Below are 24,288 nucleotides of genomic sequence, written 5' to 3'. Positions count from 1 at the left end.
GAGCATCTCCTGTATGAGGAACAGCTGTGAGAGCTGGGTCTGTTTAGCCTGGGGAAGAGAAGACTGAGGGGGGAATCTTATCAATGTCTACAAACATCTTAATGGAGGATGTCAAGAAGATGGGGCCAGACTCTTTCCGATGGTGCCCAGCAACAGGACAAGAGGAAATGGACACAAGGTGGAACACAGGAAGTTCCACCTGAATAAGGAAAAACCATCCTTACTATGAAGGTGACAGAGCACTGGAACAGGTTGCCCAGAGAGGTTGTGGAGTGTCCTTCTCTGGAGGTATTCAAAATGCACCTGGATGCAATCCTGTCTAACATGCTCTAGGTGACCCTGCTGGAGTAGAGGGGTTGGACTAGATGATCTCTGGAGGTCCCTTCCAACCTCAACCATTCTGTGATTCTTTGGTTATTGCTATTAAATAGAGCTTAGGGACAGCTGTTGCTTTTGTACTCTGTAGGTCTGTGTGTAGTCAAATAATTAATCCTTTACTTTGGTAGAACTGGATCAAGTATGTTTTAAGGCTTCTGGCATGGGCTTGATATGGGAGTATACAGGTGTGGGAGATTTGTTTCTGGGGGGGGGGGGGAGAAAAAACAGCATAAACACTGACACATGGAGCATCTAGCACTGAAAGCTTTATGGAGCTCAACATCTGGAAAGCACACTGACAAGCTGCGAGAGCAGCGTAGGGGCTGGCACCACCATGTATGACATCTTCTCGAAGCTGCAAGAGGAATCAGCAGATGTCTCATGGGTTGGTGACTGTCTTGTGCAAGTATTAGGGACATCAAGTCTACAAGGACATATATCATGCTATGCTCTGCGCTCAGTTTGGAGCTGGTTCTTCCTCCTTCCCTCTAGAACCTGAGCTGAATGAGTGGGATGAGTGCTGTGCACTCTGAATCTTCCTAAACCTGAGCTGTGGGGACATACTGAACATGAACTCTTGGACAGACCTGTCCGTCAGCTCATACAGTTTCAGGTGGAGCAAGAGAAAGAAGAACGACTTTGGATTAGAGCAATTTTACCCTGGAGCAACCTGTTCAGATCACTATTTCCACTGACACTCCTTGTGACTCCTCTCCTGGAGATAACAGACATCAGAGCTGGAGCATGGCAAGGAGTCGCACCCTCTTGCTAAGACCCCTTGCAGCAAGAAGGGGAGCTGCTCAAGCAACTACTACCTAACTACTACCTCTCGTCTAGAGGAAATCGTGGAGTAAAGAGAGGACTTCCCTCATGGGTGGCTGGAGTTGGCTTTGGTGTCCTTCAGCTGTTTGCAGAGATTTTCAGCTCTGGCATAGTGTGCGCATCATGAGTGCCACAAGCATGGGAAGGATGACATTGGAGAGCAGCTCTAGGCTGAACTTGAGTGCTCGACACATCCAAAAGGCCTTGGCTTAAGGAATGCAGGAGAGACCAGGGCAAAGGACTGAGAAGGATTAGTTCTGTGCTGTTGCATCCTCATTGGGTATAGGGGAAGTGATGAGGAGATGCAACTTTTTAATAACCTTCATTTAATTCTTTCATGACATCTGCATGTGTAGAAATGTTACAGGTTTGTTTACAATACTGATAACACTTGCATGGCTGAGTGGGTAGTGGGTCAATAGCAAAGCCATTTATGTCAAGTTGAATACAATCACTTCCTATTTTTATACAAAATAAATGCTTAGAAATATCATTGTTATTGCTATTAAATTCCTGAGTTATGTTGAGAACATGTTCTCTTCAACTTCATTAGATACTCCCTGCTACCAGCAGCGTCTGTTCATCAGTCATAAAGCTCTGCGGTGCATTATAAAGGGTTTGTCCATGAAGGCTAACAACTGCACGCAGGGAGATTTTCTATATAGGAAAAAGAAAAGCAAATGCAACTTAGAGGTTTGTCACTTCTTCAGCATGGGCAAATAACTTCTACAGTCAAATCAAATACCCTGAAATGCAGACCAGCTCCAGAACTATTAACCTGACTACCGAGTTGGTCTCCTAGAGTGACTCTGTAACTTGCCATGTAATTTGATGATAAATTTCCCCTGTGTCTGTGATATAGAGCTTGAATTTCAGGAAGGAGGTGATTGTGTTATTCACTGCTGTTAACACACTAGGAGCAGATCCTCCTAAGAAAGGAAGGACTGCATTTAATGCTGTTCATGCTACAGGGCTTCCAGTCCGTTTAGTTTAGAAGCTGGTAAGCACAGCCCACTTGCATAATATCAGGCTATTTAGTTTGATAAAGCACTGTTTAATGTAACTTCATTTTACCTGAAAGTCACGGATATAGGTGAGGAAAAAGCTGAGAAAGGAGAATGCTAATGACCACTCTGAGACAGTACTGATGATGTGAGCTGTGTAGCCCTGTATAAAAGAAGGGAGAAAGATCACTGTGAGAAGCTCTTGAGCTTGCAATGGCACAAATAAGGTGTGTTCTGATGACATCTTGCATCCACAACTATTCTCTGTGGAAAAGTAAATTCTCTGGACTACCTGAAGTCTCTAGGAGTGAAGTACTGAATCTGGGGTGAGAATGACCAGGAAAACACCTGCTCCACACAACTGGGATCACCCTTGCCCAGAACTGAATCTCAAGTGACAGTAACTGAAGGGTCCATAAAAAAAGACCTTGACATGGCCAGTACGAGAACCACTTTACTGAAGTACTGTCTTCCTAAAAAGATCAGGGTGCTCCCTTGGAGGTGAGCAGATTTCTGGGAAGCTCCTTGTACTTCAAAGAAGTGGGGGAAAATACTCAACTCATCCTGGAGAGTATTTTCTCCAGTAAATGTCCACCCCTCCAGCAGTGGCTGGAGGGAAGAAGGCAGGCCAGGGAGGTAGGCAGAGCTGTCAAGAAGAGCATACCTTGCCCCTCTCTTTCTGCTCCACCTGGGATCCCACTACTGTAGGATACTGGTATTATCACTTCAAAAGCAGCTATATTGTTTGTATCCTTTGACCTTTTCCTCCTAACTCTACCAGAGACTCATCCTTAGATGGGTCAGTCAGGAACTCCTGCAACCAGCTAGCACATGCAATCCACAACTTATAGCTATAATCTAACACTGACCATCAGTCTCTGACTGGCACTGACCACTATCTTGACAACAGGTTGAGACAGTTCAGTTACTGCCCATGAGCTTAATTTAAAATAATGCTAGGAGCTGCAAATATTTTGCTTCAGCCTGTAGTTGCATGCTGGCTTAACTGGTAAAGCTTGCTGGTCTCGTCCCATGCCAAATACTGAAAGCACAGAGCTATCTGCAACAGCAGTAAATTCCCAGATGCATTTGTTGCTGACCTTGCAAATAATGTACATGTTCCTTCACTGGAGAACCCCAAAAGGCAAGCAAATCTGCACGGTGTGGTTAGGAGCTTTAGCTTACCGAGTGTTACTTCATCTAATGAACATGTTTTACAGTGCTGAGCATGGTGCTACTCCCACGAATTTGCTTTATTTTCTCTATTCAAAAATCACTTACTTTCTCCTGAGGATCCCAGTGCAACTTTTGCACTAAATTAGTTCCATACAGGCCACTATATAAAACAACGGAGGAAATAAACACTGTAAATAAATATGTTAAGGAAGATTCAAAAGAAAGCTTTAGCAACTTAGAAGTTTCAAACTCAGCTCTGGATTGTTTTAGCCTGAGGCTGCAAGGACATTTCTTTCTTTTTTTTTTTTTCTTTTTTTTTTTTTTTTCTCCCAAGGCCTCCTGAGCATAATGAATAGAAATGGTGATGTGAAGCAGACTGTTACACATCATTCCCTTCAACCTGTAGGTTGTTCCAACAATTACTGTCACACTAAAAAATTAATTCCAGTCTAAAATCAATCTTTGTATTCTGGATGCTATATCTTGTTACACCTTCTTGATCAAATATAACGTCTTTATGAAAGCATTTGGACTATGATCAAATGAGAACCACACTATGCACCTTGATTTATTTTTTAAGTGGTATTTTTTCCAGTTAAATAGTGTCTGTACCTCTTTGTCTGACTGCTTTTCAACTCCTCAACTACCTTGAATTCTTGATGTGTGGATTATACTCTGGAACACCATATCATTTGAAATAGTGCCAAATACAGGGCTATTAATGTTCGTGTTTCCCTTTTAGTCCACCACTCAGGGCTTGATAACTTGTTTGGTACAGCAGCCAAAAAAAAAAAAAAAAAAAAAAAAAAAAAAAAAAAACTCTGAGTTATTAAGAAGTTGCATTTTCAACACCTTAAAGAGGTGAAGACCTACTATAGTACATCAAATGCTACTGCCTTTATAAATGAAATTTACATCTTAATTAACTTCCTCAATCCTTAACGGGATTAAACATCAAAAAACCTCCTGATGTCTAAGATTAATTCTGGTGGCGAACAAGGCTGAACTTGCTGGCATATTTATGCCTTTGAGCACACAAACTTCCAAAGCGTATTAAAAATTTGATGTGAATGATCTAGGGAGCTCTTTGGTTAGTGATTTGAACACTGAATGCAAGACACCCAGTTCTGCTAATTAAAACGTCCAGTTTAAGTAGCTGCGTGTTACCTGCCTGAGATACTACTGAAATGGAAGGAATTTAATTATCGAGAAACAAAAATATCGGCTCCCACTCTCCCCTTGGTTACAGGACAGGTGACAAACTGCTTTGCCCTTCCTGTGTTGTAAATTCCGCTGTTTCAGTCCAGCAGTGCATCTGCCATTATTAGGATTCCTTCTGTCCTCTGGTACCAGATACAACCATTTCACCCATGGCCACAGATTTCTTCCTCTTACCTTCTTTCCTGAATACATCTAGAGCTGCTAATGTAGAAAATACTCTGACTACTCTTTCCTTCCACTTTTACAGCTGTCTTCACTTCCCTCTAATATTGGTTAGACCACACTGGTTTGAAAACTCTGTAGACTTTGGGCTTGCAGCTTTCTTTCTGGCATTTGTAAAAGGCTCTTAACTTTCATCTAGTTCATATTGTTCCATTTTAAAGTCTTCTCCTATTGTGTTTGGCTCCTAATTGTTCAAAGTTGAAAAGCGTGTTCTCCTCTGGCACCCAAAATGGCCAACTTGATGCAGGCTGCAATCTGTTTGGAAAAAGGAGAACTATACAACATTACAACTTTAATTTCACGCTACTATGTGATTCTGCAGCTAACTTCTTGTTACTGTCTTCAGTATTGAAATTCCCCACCGGACTAAACAGTCTTTGAGTTAGGACTATCAACTGGCTCTTCAGTGGTTCAGGACCAGATATGATATTTCTACTGCAGACTGAAATTCTCTGAAGTCACATGGATAACTTCCTTATTCTGTATCAAGAGACCTCAGTAGGTAAAGATTCTTCTCTCTTCTTTATGCCTAACTGCCAATGCCCAAACTATCACTTCTTGTCTGACTGGAGCAGATTATATAATTTTATAGTAGCATCTATGGGAGCTCAGTGATCAGATAGACTCTCTGCCAATGGGAAACTGAGTGTGTGGTTTAGTGTTGGTTTTGGCTGTCAGCCTAGAAATAAGTGGAATTGGTGGGGATTAAATAGATGGCCTTGATTCAGTTACAGAAAGACAGCATCTAGCAATGGTTTTGGACTTGCACCTTTGGAATGTAAATTCCAATTCTTAAGTTTGATAGTCCTGTTTGAGACAAAAAAATACAATGTTTAACAGAGATACTGCTGTGGTTCAGTTTCCTGATATTAAATGACTCTGGACAGAAAAAGGCTCCTCATTCTGGAGAGATTTGCCCACATTTCTTTAAAACCTGCAGCTACTTCCAGCACTCGAGAAATGACGATTTTGGGACTTGATGGATTCCAGAGTCAATGAAAGGTTATAGGGAATGCCTGTCAGAAATTTCTTGTCTGTTGAACTACAGGATGTGCAGGGAAGAGATCAGAGGTCAAATTCCACTTCTGACTCATCCTTGGCAGAACACACCAGAGTTTCTCCTAAGCAGTCTTGAGGCCAAAGGTGTTACAGATAAATGCTAGCACTTTAAAGCTCCTCTGGAAGCCATCTGGTACAGTGCATCACTAACGCGCACTGATAGGTTAATGGTATTTTCTTTTCTGCTATGTTTGTACTTCTCGTTTTTCTACAAAAAATGCTGTAGCATTCACACCGCCAAAGAACAGAGACACTCATTTCTCGTTTGTTTTTTCCCACTAAACCCACCTGTCTCAAGTACAATTCTTTCTCCCCATCTTTGATAATCTACAGTCAAGACTCCTTGCAGTAAATTCTTATTTTGTCATTTTCACTCCCTTGTGTGCATGGGCAGGAAAGAGGAGAAGGGTTAACCATCCCTCTTGTCTTTTACTAGCCAGACTCACTACTGAGCTTAACCTGAGGATTCCTTTTATGCTAAAGTTCCCAGGTAGCAACACAGAATATGACTACATATTACAATACAAGCTGTATATCTAAAGATGGCAGGCTATCTGTGGCATATTTTTTTCATACTGGCAAATTTAAACTAACTTATTTGCAAATACTATTGTGTGTAAAAGTTGTTCTATTCAGCGGTCACACTTCAGAGCAAAGGATACTGCTGGCAATGCTTGAACTGCACCAGAGTAACACTGTCAGTCGGATCCAAAAGATGTCTTTGCTGTGAACTTCTGGCTGCATCAGATAGGATAGGATGGTCTGAACAAGCATATAAATGGCCCCTACTCCAAATGTCAGACAGGCTCCAATCACATGTATGTAGTATAGAATACATTTCTAGGGAAAGAAAGAATTACTAATACATAACCTGTTTTAATTTTAAACTCAGACAACACCTTTTTTTTTGTAAACATTTGTTTGGGACTCTACCCGCTCAATTATCTTCTTGCAACTGAAGCTAAGCAGTTTTGGAATGTGTCAGTACTTAAGATGTTTTCTTGAAAACCCCACATACAGCGAGCTAGAAGCCAGCACCTACTAGCCCTCTATATTGCTGCTTTTGGTAAGTTCTTATGGCTGAGTTAGAGCTCACAACTGTATCTTAACCACAGGAATTTATAAAAGCTGCTCTCATCAGCTATATTCAAAGAAAAACGGATGGTAACACAGAAACTGGATCACGGAATCCCTGCAGTTGGGCAGGTAAGAAGGGTTATGACAGGCTATCTACTGAGCTTTTCCATCTCAGGAATTTGAACGTTTATGAAGGATAACATAATGCAAGAGAAACACAACACACAATCTTGCCCCCCAAAATGATGTGAAAAATGAAATAGTTAGGCTTAGTCCTTTTCTGAATTGCTCAAGTTTGAATATACTTTGTTTCTCAAGCTAATATATTTGAATATTCAAAGAGAACAAGGTTGAAACAGAAATTAATATTTTTCAATTAAAACCCCCCCAACATTTTAGGAAAATCAAGTGTCAACTAGTAAAAATTCTTAAAACTAGAAATGACTCCAGCAAAAACAACCAAACTCACAATCTCTGCCATCAAAAATCAGAGTGCATTCAGTCTGTTCCTCTAATCACTGACTGGGCACAGTACTGAAAAGCAGAAAATTAAGTGCACCTTGACAGTTGTGCCTCATTGTACTCCCAATCCTGCAGGTGATCATTTTATGCCTTAAAGGAAGAGATTATCTATGTATTTTACCGAGTAACTTCTAATATCAGGAATCAGTCATGTTTTCTTCACAATCTGAACGTGCACCTTATAGAGCACAAATGCAGTTTAACGTACACCCACAGCAGTACAACAAAGATGGAAATTTAAATTGTATTTATGCTGTCAGCTAACAGCCAAAGGTGTGTGCTCTGAAAGCATGGGCTGTTCAGTGATTACGCTTCAACAGAGAGACGTCTTTGTCCTGTATGAAAGGGAAATAGCCATAGCTAGAATAGAGCAGTTGCATTGGCTCAAAAATCAAAATCCTTGTGAGTATGAGCCCTGTACCATTGCATTTACTCCCAGCCAGTGAGAACTGTTTGGAGCAATTTGTCCTCCATGTTCATCTTCACACGTGTTTTTTCATGTTTCGGTTGTCTCCGTATCTAGTGGGCTTCAGGGATTTTTAGCTCCTTTTACCTCTGGAATGGCCCCCAACAGAGCCTGAACGCCACTCAGAAATGCTAGCACATCACTGACAACTTTTGTATTGCTCAAGATTAAATGTCATACAAACTGGCTAAGAAATTAACCTGTATTTTTGATTATCTGGGAATCTACAAAAAGTAGACATACCCTCTTCTAATCAGTGGTGGAAGCAAATCATGGCGCAGAACACAACTTGGACCCTCTCCCTTGGCAGAGGAGACTCTGTGACCCTGGCTACCTCTAGGGCTATAGAAAAGCAAACTGACCAAAGTCTCCAAGACAGGCAAAGATCAATGTGCTGAGCTTCCTAAAATGGGGTATTGAAGCAATGAAGACCTGTGCTATTAGGAAAAGGGAAGTGAGGAAGGTAGAGCTTTCCTTGCTGCTCTCTGCTTCTAATCCTGGCCCTGATCCAGCAGGAGACTAAACAGGTGCCGCTGCAGCCTCTAGCAGCCAAAGGTACTGCCACAGACCCCTGAAAAAAATCCATCTGATAATTACTATGACGAGGCTGGTAACTGCACAACTTTCTTGCGTGTAACAACCATTGAGGCTAAATGTAGCCCTGCTGATGGTGTGAGTATTTGAGAGTATCAGGTTTTTGGAAAAACAAACAAAAATAGTATTGTAGAGAAAAAATAAAAAAAATGAGATACTGGGAGGCAGAATTTCAACAACTGCTGAGATTGGAGTAAGTTTTGACTGATTGGAGTAGGCTGACTGAGAACTGTGTAGGTTTTGAAGGAAAATATACTGAAGAGGCTAGATTTTTTAGAGCTAGACTTTTTGTGGTGTCAGCTGTTTTTGTTGGTGTTATTTCTGGTTATAAAAATTTTCTAATATTTGACATTTCTTTTGAATCAAAATACACTATACTTTATTTGTGGTCTTTTAATCTGGAACTAAGACTTTTAAATGTTCTGTGAGAAGGAGAAGGAAGATGTTTGCTTTCTGGAAAACTTTTTAATAATGTTTTGAAACTTCATGAATGGCTGCTGATTAGTCTCAATGGATAAAGCAAGTAAGAAATGTGTAAGAAATTCCATATTGAAACTTCAAATTTCTACCAGTTTTCTGTAGGGAAATTCACAAAAAAACAGGTTCTCCCCAAAAAGTTTTGCTTTGAGCCAACCTCCCATATCTTATCAGATATCTCAGTAAACAAATAGAATTCTGGACAGCTTCAGGAAACTGCAAACAAAGCACAAACCTGGAAATTTGCAATAATGCAAAGTCCAAAACAGCTCATCAGTCCTAGTGTAAGGCCAATCTTATTAAGCTTGGTGATCTTGGATTTTTCTGGATTCAGAGCATGGACTTGCTTATAACGGACATACATGGTAGCCATACCTATGAATGAAGAAACCAAATGAGCTGATAATCAGCAGACTGTCCTTTTTAACTGGAAAGATGCTGAGTGTCAAAGGCAATAATTTAAAACACAAATGCTATGTTATTGCACAATGAAATAGAAAGCTGAGAACTTGAAAGTCAAAACTGAAATAGTATAATAATAAAAAAATAAACTCACTAGATTTTTCTGATATCTTTCATGTGAAAGACATACTAGGTTGTTCCTCCCCGTCCCCCTATAACTACAGCACAATTAACGTGGACTGACTGCCTTAAACTTGCATTTCCATTTCTTTTACCAGTCTGGGTTTTGTTTGAATGCATTTTTGGCCTTCTGGAATCTGGAACTGTCATGCTGGCTTTGTGGATAACATCCCTGCGATATGCCTTCCTCTCAATTACTTCAGAGTATTAACATAGTTTACTTAGAATTTGGCTTTTGACTGAGAGTTATGGGCTGTTTAATGATCTGAATATGGAAATAGTTTAAAATAGTGTCCATTTGTTTAAAATAGTGTGCGTTCCAGAACTGCTTACAGTTCACAAAGGACAACTTTCTATACTCACCCATGAAAGCTGAAATATTTAGCATGATCCCAAATAAGCATCTTTCAGGAGGTATTGTCCCTGTATCACTGGAAGAAAAAGACAGTGATCTCCATCTATACTAAAAATACTTGCAACACATCTTTATTTCAGGCTACAAAGAAACTGTAAGAAAGAAGTTTGCAAAATCCTTGCAATTATTTTTCACTGAATTTTTCATGACTTAAGCTCTACTGTGCTAGTTTCAAGAGCTGTAGAAATAAGCATGGTAAGGACAGGCTATTCTTAGAAAAAGGAATGAACATACTTGGTATAACTAACTATTCCTTTTATATTTATCTTAATTCCATGCAAAAGGTGAATAGAGAGTACTAAAATTGGAAAATGAACTTGGAAAAGTGAAAGACCAAAATTAAGGTCATATGTGCAACCTTACTGCCATCCAGTCAGAAATGTAGACTACAGTATAGATTTACTGATGAAACCAAGCTTGATGACAGCAAGAAGCTTTATTACAATCAGAGGGCTGGAGATGTACCCCCAATTTTTTCATTCACCATCATTTTAAGGATGTATTCACAGAGCCACAACAACTTAAAGGTTAAATATTTGTGTAAAAATAGGTAGCTTTGACTATAATTACTAGTTGTTTATATGTGTATATCTTTAATTAAAAAAAACACCTGTTGTTTAAAGTTTGGAGTTGGAGAAGAATTAGCACGAGAGGGCAACTCAATATTTAGATACAGGTAACAATGCAATTGTATGAACTTTACTGACCTGATGTAGGGTACCAAAGGGTCGACATGGTGTAGGATGATTGCAGTAATGTAAGAAAATATAAAAGATGCAGCAGACCACACAACCAAAACCACAGGCAAGAACGAGAGGCCTTGCTGAAACCACCACATTTCAGTGTTATCTTCTCACTCCAAACACTGAGGAATCAAATACATAAGTTTACTAAGATTCATCTCAAAATTGTTGCTTTTCTTGAGGCAAGCTGTCTATTCACAGTATGCAGTTGCCAATGATGACTCTTCACTACAAAGGTTATGTTGGGATGAAATGGATTTGATGTTGCTCTCAGTTTTGTCCTCCAAACCTGAAGTGGCCACTTGACTTCACAGCACAGACGCAATCATAAATAAGCAGAAATCACATCTGGAAATGTTCGTCCTGAAACTCTTAGATCATTAGAAAAAAATCAACAGTGTCACTTTACTGTATGTCTCACCATTTGTTGCTGCCAGAAGAAGGTCAAGTGGGTCACTCTGAATAATTTACTCCATTTTCCTCTTAACCTGGTGTTGTAACACCATGTTAAAATTAGTAAGCCTGACAGAAAAGGAAACACTAATAGAGAATATGCCCAAATAGTGACAGTTTAATTGACAGTGGCTGCTGCAGAGCATCTAACTTCCATTAACAAACAACTGGGCAGACACGGAAGAAAAATGACCTAAAATTACATAAATATTTGCACTCATCTAGTGCCTGTCATACTGTGCAACTAACCATCTGTTATAAGTGTTACTCAAATAAGCTCACATATCTATAAGCAAAAGCTGGCTGCTACCAGCCACACTTTCAAATTCAAGGACTACCTATTCCTGGTGGACAGCAGCTACCATGCTTTTACAGATGGGAGAAGTTCCATTTACAATGGAGTTAAACAGCTAACTCAATGTTCATATGCTACCCAGTTTTGTAAGTCCCAGCCTGACAACAAATCTATGTTTCTACATCTGGTTCTATCTCAGCAATAACATGTACCTGTGTCACCTTGGCATGATCACATAGAAAAAACTGTGGCTCTTCTGTACTCTTGTTGCTGGAGGGATGCAATTTTCTATTGGCTTGAAATACAAAGCTCAGCAGAATTTATTTGTCCCAATTCCTATGCTTGGGCCTGTGTTTTACCCACACAATGATACTCTTCTGATGGAATTCCCTTTAATTCTCCCTGGTGAGAAAAGGGTGCAGAAACTGTTTAAACATGGTGAAACTGGAGACCGAATAGAACACAAAACAGTGAAAAGGAGAAGAATGATCAGTAAAGAGCATATATCCAAGGGCATCAAGACAAAGATGAAACAACAATATGTGAGAAAAGCAAAATTCTACTTGGAGAGAAAAAAGGAACGAGTGCAGTACTGAGAAGATTTGAGGTTGATATTGCTTACAGTGTGAATGTGAGACTGAAAGAAAGGAGAAAGAGAAAAGCAAAAAAGATACAGGAAGCCTGAAGACTAAGGAATCTAACAGGAAGAAAAAAGAATTTAACACAAAAGAGGATGAATCCTGCAAAAGATCAAAGCTGATCACCTCCTTCCATCTTGCTCTGGAGATTTCAGTGATCTTTGGATATGGACTAACTGCACATTGCAGATTATTTGGTCACGAGCAGTCATTTGCTTTCCATAGCATATCATCTTGCTGACCTCTTACAGTGTGTGTTTCTAGGGGAGCTTGCAGAAGGCCAATTTGGTGGATTCACCACATAATGCCTAACAGTCAGTACCCCTCGCTCATTTACCAGAAATTGGTCGCTTGCTCTGGTGCTTGTGCTCTTCCTAATCTCGAATATTAGCGATTCTAACAATAACAAATGAGCTCTGGAATGACTCTGCAGTATGATGAAAGCCAGCTCTGTTACTAACAACTCCATAGAATCATAGAATCAGTAATGTTGGAAGGGACCTCTGGAGATCATCTAGTCCAACATCCCTGCTCATTAGGGTCACCTAGAGCATGTTAGACAGGGTTGCATCCAGGCGCGTTTTGAGTATCTCCAGAGAAGGAGACTCCACAACCTCTCTGGGCAACCTGTTCCAGTGCTCCATCACTCTCACAGTGAAGAAAGTTCCCCTCACAGTCAGGCAGAACTTCCTTTGGTTCAATTTCTGCCCATTGCCTCTTGTCCTGTCGCATGGGACAACTGAAAAGAGTTAGTCCCCGTCAAAAAGAACATACAGATTATATCTTTATAAACTTACAGGTTCAGCTGCTTGTAAGAAAGATATTAGGTAGCAGGCAAAGGTATTTAACAGGAGATAGAGTGAATAAGAACAAAATGATTAAAGTTGCTTAATTTCTGACCTTTAAGATTTAATTTTTAAGGTATGCGTAACATAACATTCGCCTTTTAATGCTGACTTTCATTTTAAGACTGTAACGCAGTAAAAATAATAATGAACTTAATTTCACAATAATATTTCTTGTATGAGTAAACTGGTAGTCTGTATGAAAGAGAAATACATAGTTTACCTAGCATTATCCATTACAGATGTGTATCCCTGAGAATGTTACCTCAAAGATCCTAAGGGTCAGTCTGATACTTACACTTTATTTTTCCTTTAACATTTAAAAGGTAGTAATGTATTAGCTTTTCTTAACTAATATATTTTTGCCCCCCAAAAAGCATAACAATATGCCACATACCTGAGAATAATGATATTGAAGAGAAATGTCACCTCAAGGGAAATCCAATGTCATTTTTCTGCTGAAGTTCCCCACTCCCTTCATTTCTTTTCTAAATCTTTGAGATATAAAAGAAAATAATCAAGCCATGACATACTTCTATACCTTTTACTCTACACTATTTGTTCTTTATGTGCTATTAGCCATTGCCACTGACAGAACAGCGGTTTAGGTGGACCTTTGTCTTTACTCAAAATGGCAGTTCCTACGTTCGAAGTGGTTTAAGAAATGAAATGCAGTTTTTGCTTAAATATATATACTCATATATGGTGAGATGACAGAAAAACAGAAAAAAGGAGATGTTTAAGATTTTCAGATCCAGACGACTTGTCTATACCAACAAATTTAACTTGAAATGAGAAGCTTACAAGAAAAAATTAAATGCAACTGTTTTAATACCATTAAAACCAGTGCCTATGATCTTCACTTTCACCCAACGTGATGCTGGTGCTACACTAAATATATGGCAAGATAGGTGCTGAAGCATACTAGAATGTAACTTGAATTCAGTCTCCCCACAACAGGAGTCCCACATATTTGTATCCCCTTCATATGAGTGACTGCCAATTTCACGCAACAGAGATGTCACAAGAGATGAGATACTGTGCTGCATTCTTGAGGGCTGGTGATATTTATAAGCTTGCAGAGATGTTTGCAGTGTCTAGGTGCTGTGCAGATGCAGCTCTGGGGTACCACTGCTACGCAGATGCAATAGGACTGAAGCTATGCTGGGGATAGGCTCACAGATAAAACAGATTCTCTATATCCTGGACTATTTGCATGTATATACTGATAAACTAATCTGAACTAAGGTGAGGGAAGTAAAGCAGAACAGCTATTCCCAGTTGCCCACCTGGAAATCATTTTTATTACTTGATAAATATATCCACACAGGCACTTGGTCAGCAGTGTCTATTCTGGAGCAAGCTTTGCTGCACACAAGCCCTCAGTTAATTAAGATTCAGTATCTTTCCACAAGCTATCCTGTTACTCAGCCAGAAGCTATAGTCTGGACACAAATCATGAGTGTTTGCATGTGCTCGGGTGTAAATAGCAGTGTGGTAGCTTCAATTGCAATCTGAGTGCTTTGGTGAGGCACAACCTCTTAACCTGAGTATAGCTGCACGCTGATACATCCAAACGGCATGGTGATTAGAGCTGGTTTGTGCCCAGCCAGAAAATTGTAGCTCCTGTCCTCTCTTACTTTCAGATTCATACACCCCAGACAAAATCTCCTTATGCTTGAAACTGTTTCCTAAGTTTTGTTCACAAAACGCTCTCTCTGGCAGGACAGAATTCTCTTGGAATTTCCTAGCTGGATAGACCTCAGCTATAATTAACACCTCATCCTGTCCTATTGTTTTTGACAGTAAAAAGCAAAACAAAATATACTCAGCCTCTTTGTTTTTTTCACAAGATCCTTTGCCAACTGATTACATAATAGCAATGGCTGGCCTCTCTTTTCAATATAAGTAAACATTTTCTTTAACATTTATCCTGATCTGTAGATATTTTTGTGTCCTAAGCAGTTTTGAAACCACAGGTTCATTTCCAGTGATCTTTCTTGTGAGATAGACATTATCAATTTGTTATCAAGAGCAAGTCAAGGAAGTGCTTCAAATGCAATGACTGTAAATCTGAGTAGTCCTGCTACACAGGAAGCGTATAGCAGCATTCTGCACACGCTTGAATATGAGGAATAGAAACTACAGAAGATGTAACAAAAATGTTTCTATATGTCGTTGCTCAGATGAGCAACAGAAAAATGTGCCTCAGCCTGCCTCTTTCCTGCCTTCTTCTCTGCTCCCAGGCAGAGACAAAACCATACTAAGGGACACTCCTTTTTTCTCCAGCAAAATAATGCAACAGACACTGCTGAAGAAATAAGACAAAATAATTTGCTGCATGCATTCCTAAGTGAGCACAAAGGTTGGATGAGGGTGAGTCATAAACAGACTGAATGTGCTCATTTGTGTAACATATTGTTAGGGTCAAACTGATAACAACGGTTAAAGGTTGCTAATCCTCAAAGGACTAAAAGTAAGAAAGTAGGAAATGTCAGCTTTGTTGTTCCCATTGCAGTGTAATGACAGGCAATTCCTTTTGAGTCTTTTATGGTACTGACATAAAAAAAGTTTAAGACAGAGATGGTAAAAAATCTTTTGGATGTGAGGATCAGCTTCCAGAGGAGTGAAATGAGGCTTTTTATCACCTTGCAAACCCCCTCCTACCCAGAATGGCACGGTACCAAACCAAACAGAGCCAGGCACAAGATACCATGATGTAAGGGGTGTACCAATGCCTGCTTTTAGAAACGTGACACACAGTGATACTGCCCAGTTGCTACAACTGACCGAGGAGCTCAGGGCCCAGGATGAATGCATGCTACCTGTCAGTCTGACCTGTCTAACCAGAGAAGAGTAGCTAAAAATACGTGAGTATTTAGAAGCAGAGCAAGGAAAGAGTTTCCCATATTACAGCAGGGGATCAAAGCTGCTGCAAGGTCACAGAGACTGTGCAGGTGCCTGTTACGCTGGGCCAGCTCAGAGAAGAGGGAGAAAGGGAAGAAGGGAGAGGGAAAATGAAGACCAGGACAGAGAGAAGGTTTAAGAGAGGAGTTGGGCAGGAAGGAGAACGAACGGAGGAGAAAATGGAGGTGCAAGGGAGAGGCCTGGGGGCAGGGGCCTGGGTGCAGGGAGGTAACGGGGTGAGATGGCAGAAGGGACAGGGGGCTTGAAGGGAGTGCTAGGGAGCTGATCAGTGACTGGGGGGTCACTATGGCTATAGGGGGACACTGGGGAGAGTGGCCAGGGTGTCTTTAAGAGTCATACGGTGTCACTGGAAGGTGGGGAGGGTGACCGACGAGGTCATGAGGAGGACAAGGGACACCGGGTAAACAAAACTGGCTGATCTCCAAACATCCCTTCTGAACCTTGACTGAGTCTGTAACCTAGAAGGTCCCTGAGAAGTGACCAGGGAGGTCAAAGGACACCAGGAGGGTCCCTGAGGGGTGACTTGAGTGGGTGTGGGGGACTGGGAAGTCAAGGGACACTGCAGGTCTCCCAGAGGGGTAACAGGGGAGGTGAAGCAATGTGTGGGCAGCCAGCAGGAGCCACGGGCACCTCTGAGGGGCGACCACGACGCCAAGAGACTCCGGGAGGCTCCCTGAGGGGTGACCGGGAGGCCGTGGGCACTGGGAGGACCCCTGAGAGGTGGCCGGGGAGGCCAGGTGACACCGGGAGGGCCCCTGGGGGGTGGCCGGGAGGCCGTGGGCACCGGGGGGGCCCCTGAGGGGTGGCCGGGGAGGCCAGGTGACACCGGGAGGGCCCCTGGGCGATGGCCGGGAGGCCGTGGGCACCAGGGGGGCCCCTGGGGGGTGGCTGGGGAGGCCGTGGGCACCGGGAGGGCCCCTGAGGGGTGGCCGGGAGGCCGTGGGCACCGGGAGGGCCCCTGGGGGGCGCGCGGGGCCCCGGCGGCGCCGTGCCAACGCCTCGGCAGACGTTTACCTCAGCCGCTCCCGCTCCCGCGCCGTCGCCATGGCGGCCGCGGCCTCGGCCTAGCCCCGCCCTGTCGCGCGCCGTCGCCCGCCTCCTTTCCGGCAGTCGCAAAAGGGGCGTAAAGCGCCGCCGAGTGCGCGGGGGCTGAGGTAAATGCCGGGTGTCCCGCGGTCCCGGTGTGCGCGGGCGGGTGGCGGCGGCGGTGTCTCCGTTTTCCCTTCCCTCCGCTCGGCCCAGGGCGGGCCGGGCCGGGGCTCGACTCGCTAGGGTGGGGGACACCGCGGGTGCGCGCTGGCGGAGGAGTCCTGGGGGCCGGGCCCAGGCCTGCGCCGCCGTCGCCGCCTCCGCGCCCGGGGCGGCAGGGCCGAGGGGCGCCCTCGCCCGCCCTCCCCTCCCTCGGCTGCTTGCCGGCGAGCAAACAGGCCCGGGTGAAAGTCCCGCGGGCGCTGGGCAGCGCGGGGTTGTTTGCTCTGTAGGACGAGGTGGTGGTTGGCTGCTCCTCCTCCCCCCCTTGCAGGGGCGGTGCGAGCAGCCCCTCAGTTAGAGGGAAAAGCGTAGAGTTTAGGTTTTTTTTGTACTTCAGCTGTTTTTCCTGGTCGTCCTGGACAACGCCTGCTGAGGCCTCCTAGGTGACTAATTTCCTGATAACAGTGGGTGTGAGTTGGCCTGCTACCAAACTTATCAAGCTCCTGCATAAGTGAGGTCCTTTTTGCTTGCAGTCTCCTCTCTTCCTGCTGGAAGGCTTTTCTGAGTCTGGCTTTCCGTGGTCGGGAATTGCCTTGGTCAGCCTACGGAGGGGGGAACTGAGAATACTTATTCTTAAGCCGGTGTTGACTGTAGATTTTATGTAGCTGACTTGCTCTTCCTCTCAGGCTTTATTCTGCTAGACTTAAGAGTTAGGTTGTTCCTTTTTTTTTTTTCTTTTTTTTTTTTCTTTTTCTGATTGACTCTTAGATAAATGGCAAACCTTCCTTATTAGTATCATTTGTCTACTTTTTAAAGTTCATTTGGAGTGCTATGTGTTTCTGGTCACCTGTCTCCAGGAGAGATGGGTACATCACAAAGGTCCCTGTTTATACTGGAAATGTTGTTTCTGACCCAACTCTTCCTTTTCACAGCTGTCTCATGTCAGTGTCATTGTGCTATCTTTGACTAGCTGAAGCTGTTGTTATTTCATAGCTCCTAAGTATTTCTTGCCCATCCTGAATGATGTACAGACAATCAACTTTCATCTGAATTGGATTAAAAAAAAAACTGCAAACTTAAAACCACAGCAAAGTGAAATAACCTTTTTATTTATTTATTTATTAAGGTCATGTTTCTTGTTCCTTATAACTGACCTTAAGTGTCTTTTCAGCTTGACCAAAGAGGCAAAGCTGCTTCAAGCTTGTCAAACTTGAAACTTCCTGAATTTCCCCTTTTCTGAAAGACTTCAGTTTTTTCTGTATTTGTAGTATTTTTGGTGTCTTCACTTGGAAAGTGAGGAGGTTTGCATCTGTTATATATAACTAGTTCTCCTAGGAGACAGAGGTGAGCAGTCTGAAATTGCTTTAGTCTGTAACATAAATCAGTGGTGTAGTATATGTTTCAACTGCTGATGAAATACAGGCTGGTGGACACAGGATTTTTGCTTCAGTAGGCAGCAGGAAGGTTTTTTTTTCTTTTTTTAAAAGAAGGAAAAGAAAAGGGGGGAGGGGAAGAAGGAAAAAAAACGACTTACCCTTTGAAACTACATTGAGGATACTTTCCTATTCTCTCTTCAACAATGCTCTGAGTACCTTTCCTTTCTGAGGGAAAAATGTTTTAGCATCTTTCTGATTTGCTTATGGCAAATGAAATGTTCTTTAGAGCAGTGCTTAGAAGCTTTTGGTTACTTTAAATCATATCTATTTTCTTCATGTGTCTTAACTCTTTATACTGCAGGATCTTATGATTCTTCGTAACAGCTGTTACCTGCCAAATAAAAATTCTGAGGCCAACCAATCCATGAGCGGGCATCGAAACATAAAGAGACGATGTGGGGAGTCACATTTGGAATCCCCTGCGGGCTGCGGTCATGTTCCTGCTGCTGGATGTGTGTTAAGCAAACTAGTTCAGTTGCCTACACCTCCATTGTCAAAGCACCAGCTAAAACGGTTGGAAGAACACAAATATCAGAGTGCTGGACGATCCCTGCTTGAACCGCTTATGCAAGGTTACTGGGAATGGCTAGTTGGAAGAGTTCCAGCCTGGATTGCCCCAAATCTGATCACTGTCATTGGACTGTTAATAAATATATTTACAACTCTGCTATTAGTGTATTACTGCCCAACAGCTACAGAACAGGTAAGTACCAGGCCTCTGACAGTCTTGGTTCATATTTACTATTATCTAGTAGCAGTTGGTGCTGTTCTTTTGTGAATTCTATTTGTGGAGATCTATTTTTTACTTAACAGCCCACAATTTTCATGTTTATGCTATTCTTTATAAATTTTTGTAATGTACTTTTAATGTTTCCATCTGAGCAGCTGCATGCAAAAAGGGTATGTGTGAATTTTTGGGTTAGCATGCTGCTTGCTACGTGAAACAGTTGGGTTCTCCTAGAGGCTGGTGGAAGGGGTGTCACAGGCCAAAAAAACCCTGTGTGAAATTGGGTCTAGCAACAAAATAGCTGTTCTGGTAGCAGCTGGGAGGGACCCGCTGCAAGAATGCTGCGGCCTCAAAGGATGTGCTTGAGTTCGTGTGCAGACAATTAAGAAAGGGAGTTGCAACTGTCATAACATGCATGGCATGCAAAAGTGTTGCCTGTTTACTTTCGCTACGTGTGACAAAGTTAGTCACCTTTTGGCTTTGATCTAGAGTTACCACACAACAAGAAATGCAAGTTGAATCTATTGACGGTTAATTGAGGCTGCCTGTGAACCCAGCTAGAGTTACAGCACAGTGAAGAACTCTAGGTCAGGCAAGAGACCGAGTACCAAAGTGGTGCAGCTTGGGAGATCATGGCAATCTGCTTCCTCCCTGACTTAAGTGACTAAACCCAGCTTATTTAAACAAACTCAGATACTTCTTTACTCTGTCTGGGGTTCTGGCAGATTATGTTACTGGGTAACCTGTGTCAGGACCTTAGTTGGATACTGTGTGAACGCAAGATTACTTCCTTGAACAGTATGCCGCCTGAGTAGTCTGTGATGTGAGAAGGCTGGGTGAAAGGCAGCAGGTCTGTTTTTTATTCTTAGTGCACTAAAAGCTCATGATCTGTCCTCAGGAGAATTATTTAACTTCTTGTAAATTCTGCTGTCAAGGGTACAAAAGTCTTTACTAAGTATTTCAAGTGTCTTACAAGGCTTCTCTAGAGAGGAAGAGAAGCCTTGGAAACTAGTAACTTGAAGACTTTCGTGCACTGGAAAAGCTTTATGACTTGAATATTCATAATCTTAAAAGCTACTCATGCCTATATAGATAGAAAATATCTCCTGCATTAAAGAAGTCCCCTTTTATCTATTAAATAGCTGGGGAACCTCTCTTGAGTTCTAGTTCTTGAAGTGCCTAAACTCCTACATAATCAAGTCTATGAAATATTCCCTCAACCTCAGCTACTGATCAAGTGACTTATGGTTTGTTGCTACCTGAACTCTGCAGGAATGCATTATAGGTTGGAACATTCAGCACTGTGCATTCCAGTTTCTTATATGATATAGTAAAGAGATGTTTACCTCTTCTAGAAGTCTGTTGAAATAGTTTTGCAATAATTTGTGAAATTTCACAAGTTTAAAGAGAAAAGTGAGTATTAAGTTGGAGTGGTGAATACTTCCAGCGGCTCTTTCCTTTTCAGGCTATAGCATCCTTTGTTTTAACTTTGTCTACTCTGATAGCAATATTCCCTGGGGTTGGGAATTTGAGATTCATTTAAGTGGAGACAGGTCGAAATCTCTTTACTGAAGTAACTTAGCAGACATTATAGGCCGCTGAACCAGAGCATAATTAACATCTAGGGTACAGTTGTGTTCTGATAGTCTGTATTTCAGAATTTTAATTTCTAAGCTGCACTCAGTGTCAGAATGTCATATTGTTAGTGACAGTCTGATGTATTAAAACACTGCTGTATGTGTTACAGTTCGAGAGTTACTTTGTGCATAGCAAATGGGATTGTTTTCTCACTTTAGCTGAAAAATAACTTCCTGCAGAGGTAGCTTTCAGCCCTATCTGATTTGCTGTATAGTACTGCAGCCCTGTGTGCTGGCAGGACAGGGAGGATGCCCTCTCAGTGACAGCTATAAGCTCGTGCTTTTAAGTGTCAGGTAGCTGTCTGAGAAGAAAATAGGGCTTCAAGATTCCAGAAACACAGTTTACTTCTGAAAGCAACAGTGCTTTCGGATGTAAGTAGCTTTTTTGTAACTCAGTTGTACTTTTTTTCAAAGGACAGTTGGCACTTCCAGCGGATTAAAGGTGTATCTAGGAGAAAGTATCTCTCTTGCAAATTGTCTGGTAGCCACAAAGAAGATAAAACACGGATTTTTCTACTGTCTACTGAGGTTTAGGATGGAGGGGAACCCAGCTAGAAAAGCACTGAGCAATAGAACTGTGCTCTCTTGATTAAAAAGAACAAAGATCTGGATAATAGAAGGAGCTGTGAAATCTTATGCAGATACAAACAACATTTAGTAGAAACACATACACTGATAATGAAAGGAGTGTTTTTGAAGAGCCAACAGTCTTTCAGTTTGTAGAGGAGAAAAGAAACATTACATGGCCCTGGAAGGTAACTTAAACAGTGAGCATGAAATCTAAATGTGAGAAATAGAAGTGGTATCGCAGGATGGGATTCCATAGGATCATAACTTCACCTAAGCATAGTTGTGTAACGTGCTCTCCCTTCTCTTGTGCTAGTTTGTGTGAACATGTAGCTAAAAGCAGAGCATGCTGCCAGTTTTCAAGGCAGGATGAACTGAAATCTGTTTATATATTAAAAGTGTTTGTGTGTGTATATACACACACAAACCACTTTATTTAAAAGTTGCTCTACAGAGTGTGAATATTGAGAGTTATTAAGCATAGATTTTTGTGAAGCTCTTGTAGTCTACAAATGTTAAAAAAATCAGTACTCTATAGTACAGTACCATTGTGTGTTTTTTTTTTTTTTTTTTTTTTTTTTTTTTTTTTTTTTTTTAGTCTCAGGTGACATAATAATTAAACTTTAACTCCAACAATTTGAGAACTATGCAGTGACACTGCCCTCAAATAAGTGCCCCTGTAGCCTGGTAATACTCTGGATTTGGTAGTACTTTAGTATGTGACATCTCATTGAAGTCTTGTTAAGATGAGCGCATGTTCCTGATGCAGCTGTATGTCTTGGGGGGAGGCTAAAAGTGTTTGAGTTCCTAAATCACTCAGATGGCTTAGAAAGTCCCCTTCTACAGGAAGTATAAGCTAGACAAGCGCTTAATTATGCCATGATTTGCATATGCTGTTCTATAAATTCTTCAGATGTACAGTGAAGCTCTTCTTCCCACTTCAGAAAATTTGCTATGCCTATTAATCTAAAATAGTGCTTTCTGTGTCAGTGTTTTTTTTTTTTTTTTTTTTTTTTTTTTTTTTTTTTTTGCCTTTCATATGCTATAACCCCCTTAAGGTTTAAAAATCTTTTATGGTCATTGACAATTTCTTTCTTAGGCACCTCCCTGGGCATATATTGCTTGTGCATGTGGCCTTTTCATTTACCAGTCTCTGGATGCTATAGATGGGAAACAAGCAAGAAGGACAAATAGCAGTACTCCATTAGGAGAACTTTTTGATCATGGCTGTGATTCACTTTCCACAGGTATTGTAATTTTTTAATTGAAGTATGAGGATTAAATGACTATTATAGGGACCAAATCTGGAATACGGAGAAGTCTTGCTTTACCTATTATTGAAGTAGATGATTGATATTGCTGACTAGGTTTTCAGTCAACCTTCCTGTCTGCATGCAGTACTCTTAATTAACTGAATATGATCTTTCTTATATTACACTGACACTGAATGAATTAAGGATGCGACTAATTCAGTCTGAGCCATTAGGTTTCTCTGTAGGCTTTCTCACTGTCAGTGCTTCTTACAGAAGATTTTCAAAACTAAGAGTGCCTTTCCATTTTATTTTAGATCTAACTTATGTAGAACAATTGGAAGATCAGATATTGAGACTAAGCAGTGGGACAGTAGAAGTCCAAGGTTAAGGCTAATATGCATAAGACTGGTTCCTTTCACAATGTGTCGAATTCATTCCTCCAGATGGGAGTTTAGTCTCTAGTAATCAGATTATTTTGATTATTTAAATTCTAAAGCTCTTATACTTTAACGCAAGAGAATGCATTTTTAAAAAGTTTTTATAAATAACTAGATACCTTATGAATCTTGAATGACAGACATTGAATTTTCCCAATTGCATGATAAAAGTGAAGAAAATGAGAGGGGGAAAAGGTGTGTTCAGCAAACCTTGGATATGTGAGAAAACTCCAAAATTGTGGCTGAAGGCTCTAATTCCATAAATTGTTGAAGTCTCTTGAGATTTCTAATGGTATTAACATCAATGAATATGGAGGGTGCTTTGAGGTCCTCAATACTGAGGACTTCTGACAACTGATAAGAATTTAAACATACTTTTACAGTCCGTGTGTGTTCTCTTTTACTTTTTGTTTTTAATGGAAGCATTAATTTCTTAACATCTATGAAATAAAACACATCAGGATAATTTCACATTGGCTTTCCTTTTCTGTGTCCTTTGTTAGACTTGAATCTGGTAAGGTTCTTTACAAACATACACGTTTTATTTATTTAAATATGTGACTGATTTTTTTCTGCAGTCTTCGTGGTTTTGGGAACTTGCATTGCTGTGCAGCTGGGAACGAACCCTGACTGGATGTTCTTCTGTTGTTTTGCTGGAACATTCATGTTTTACTGCGCACACTGGCAGACATACGTCTCTGGAACGTTGCGCTTTGGAATGTAAGTAACCTAGCTGAAAGTAAAACTGAAAGTTATGCTGCTTTCCTGTCTGGTTCAATTTTGTGTAATTGTTGTTAAAATCATTAGAGAAGTAGTAAATTGTTTGTGTTCATATATATGTGTGTATAGCTTGTGATAGCTATTATATATTGGATCCACAGTTAATACCAAGTGTTATTTAGCTTGTGTTAGGAGTCGAAAAATATTTTTTTGCCATCTTACTTAATCAGGAGCTTATGATTTGAATTAAACTGAAATAAGGGAAAGTACATGATGTTTCTTCTGGAAGAATGGAAGACTTTTATCAGATGGTGGCAATCTGGTTTTAGTTATTTGGTTAAACTCCTGCTTATCTCTTTAACAATATTACTTGACTTGTCATGATGTGTAATCTTTACTGTTA

The 24,288-nt window shown here is 41.2% G+C and overlaps 2 protein-coding genes across 6 annotated transcripts in view; one reads left to right on the top strand and one right to left on the bottom strand.

The window, feature by feature from the left end:
• Positions 1-1,509: 1,509 nt before the first annotated feature.
• DRAM2 (DNA damage regulated autophagy modulator 2) lies at positions 1,510-17,006 on the bottom strand. 2 transcript variants are annotated; one of them, XM_062594891.1, is made up of 10 exons: positions 16,932-17,006; positions 13,387-13,483; positions 11,719-11,908; positions 10,723-10,880; positions 9,964-10,031; positions 9,254-9,393; positions 6,545-6,722; positions 3,486-3,568; positions 2,275-2,367; positions 1,510-1,857 (listed from the first exon to the last, which is right to left on the bottom strand). In XM_062594891.1, the coding sequence occupies exons 4-10, from the start codon at positions 10,851-10,853 to the stop codon at positions 1,750-1,752; spliced, it is 801 nt and encodes a 266-aa protein (XP_062450875.1). In that variant the 5' UTR covers positions 10,854-10,880; positions 11,719-11,908; positions 13,387-13,483; positions 16,932-17,006; the 3' UTR covers positions 1,510-1,749. The 2 variants fall into 2 exon arrangements, with proteins under 2 accessions (XP_062450875.1, XP_062450874.1); XM_062594890.1 differs by lacking the exon at positions 11,719-11,908.
• The window catches only part of CEPT1 (choline/ethanolamine phosphotransferase 1), a 32,247-nt gene continuing 23,761 nt past the window's right edge, over positions 15,803-24,288 (top strand). For 2 of the 4 annotated variants that reach the window (XM_062594886.1, XM_062594887.1), the window contains exons 1-4: positions 17,030-17,071; positions 18,846-19,247; positions 22,575-22,722; positions 23,744-23,885. In XM_062594886.1, coding sequence (XP_062450870.1) covers positions 18,852-19,247; positions 22,575-22,722; positions 23,744-23,885 — 686 coding nt within the window. In that variant the 5' untranslated portion in view covers positions 17,030-17,071; positions 18,846-18,851. Of the gene's footprint in view, positions 15,860-17,029; positions 17,072-17,521; positions 17,552-18,845; positions 19,248-22,574; positions 22,723-23,743; positions 23,886-24,288 lie in introns of those variants that run through there. The other 2 variants (XM_062594889.1, XM_062594888.1) reach the window with 2 other exon arrangements.

This window comes from Rhea pennata, chromosome 25, assembly GCF_028389875.1.
Source record: "Rhea pennata isolate bPtePen1 chromosome 25, bPtePen1.pri, whole genome shotgun sequence".
Lineage (NCBI taxonomy): Eukaryota > Metazoa > Chordata > Aves > Rheiformes > Rheidae > Rhea > Rhea pennata.
Note: the sequence above shows the minus strand (reverse complement) of the source record. Positions and strands in the feature narration are given on the sequence as shown.

Bases quoted from the DNA above. Each gene is read 5' to 3' on its own strand.
- DRAM2 (XM_062594891.1), bottom strand. From the start codon at position 10,853: ATGTGGTGGTTTCAGCAAGGCCTCTCGTTCTTGCCTGTGGTTTTGGTT. The intron at 3,569-6,544 runs GTATCCTTTGCT...ATTTATTTACAG, and splicing joins CAGTTCAAGCATTGCCAGCA to TGTTTATTTCCTCCGTTGTT. The intron at 1,858-2,274 runs GTAAAATGAAGT...TTTCCTATATAG, and splicing joins CCTATATCCGTGACTTTCAG to AAAATCTCCCTGCGTGCAGT.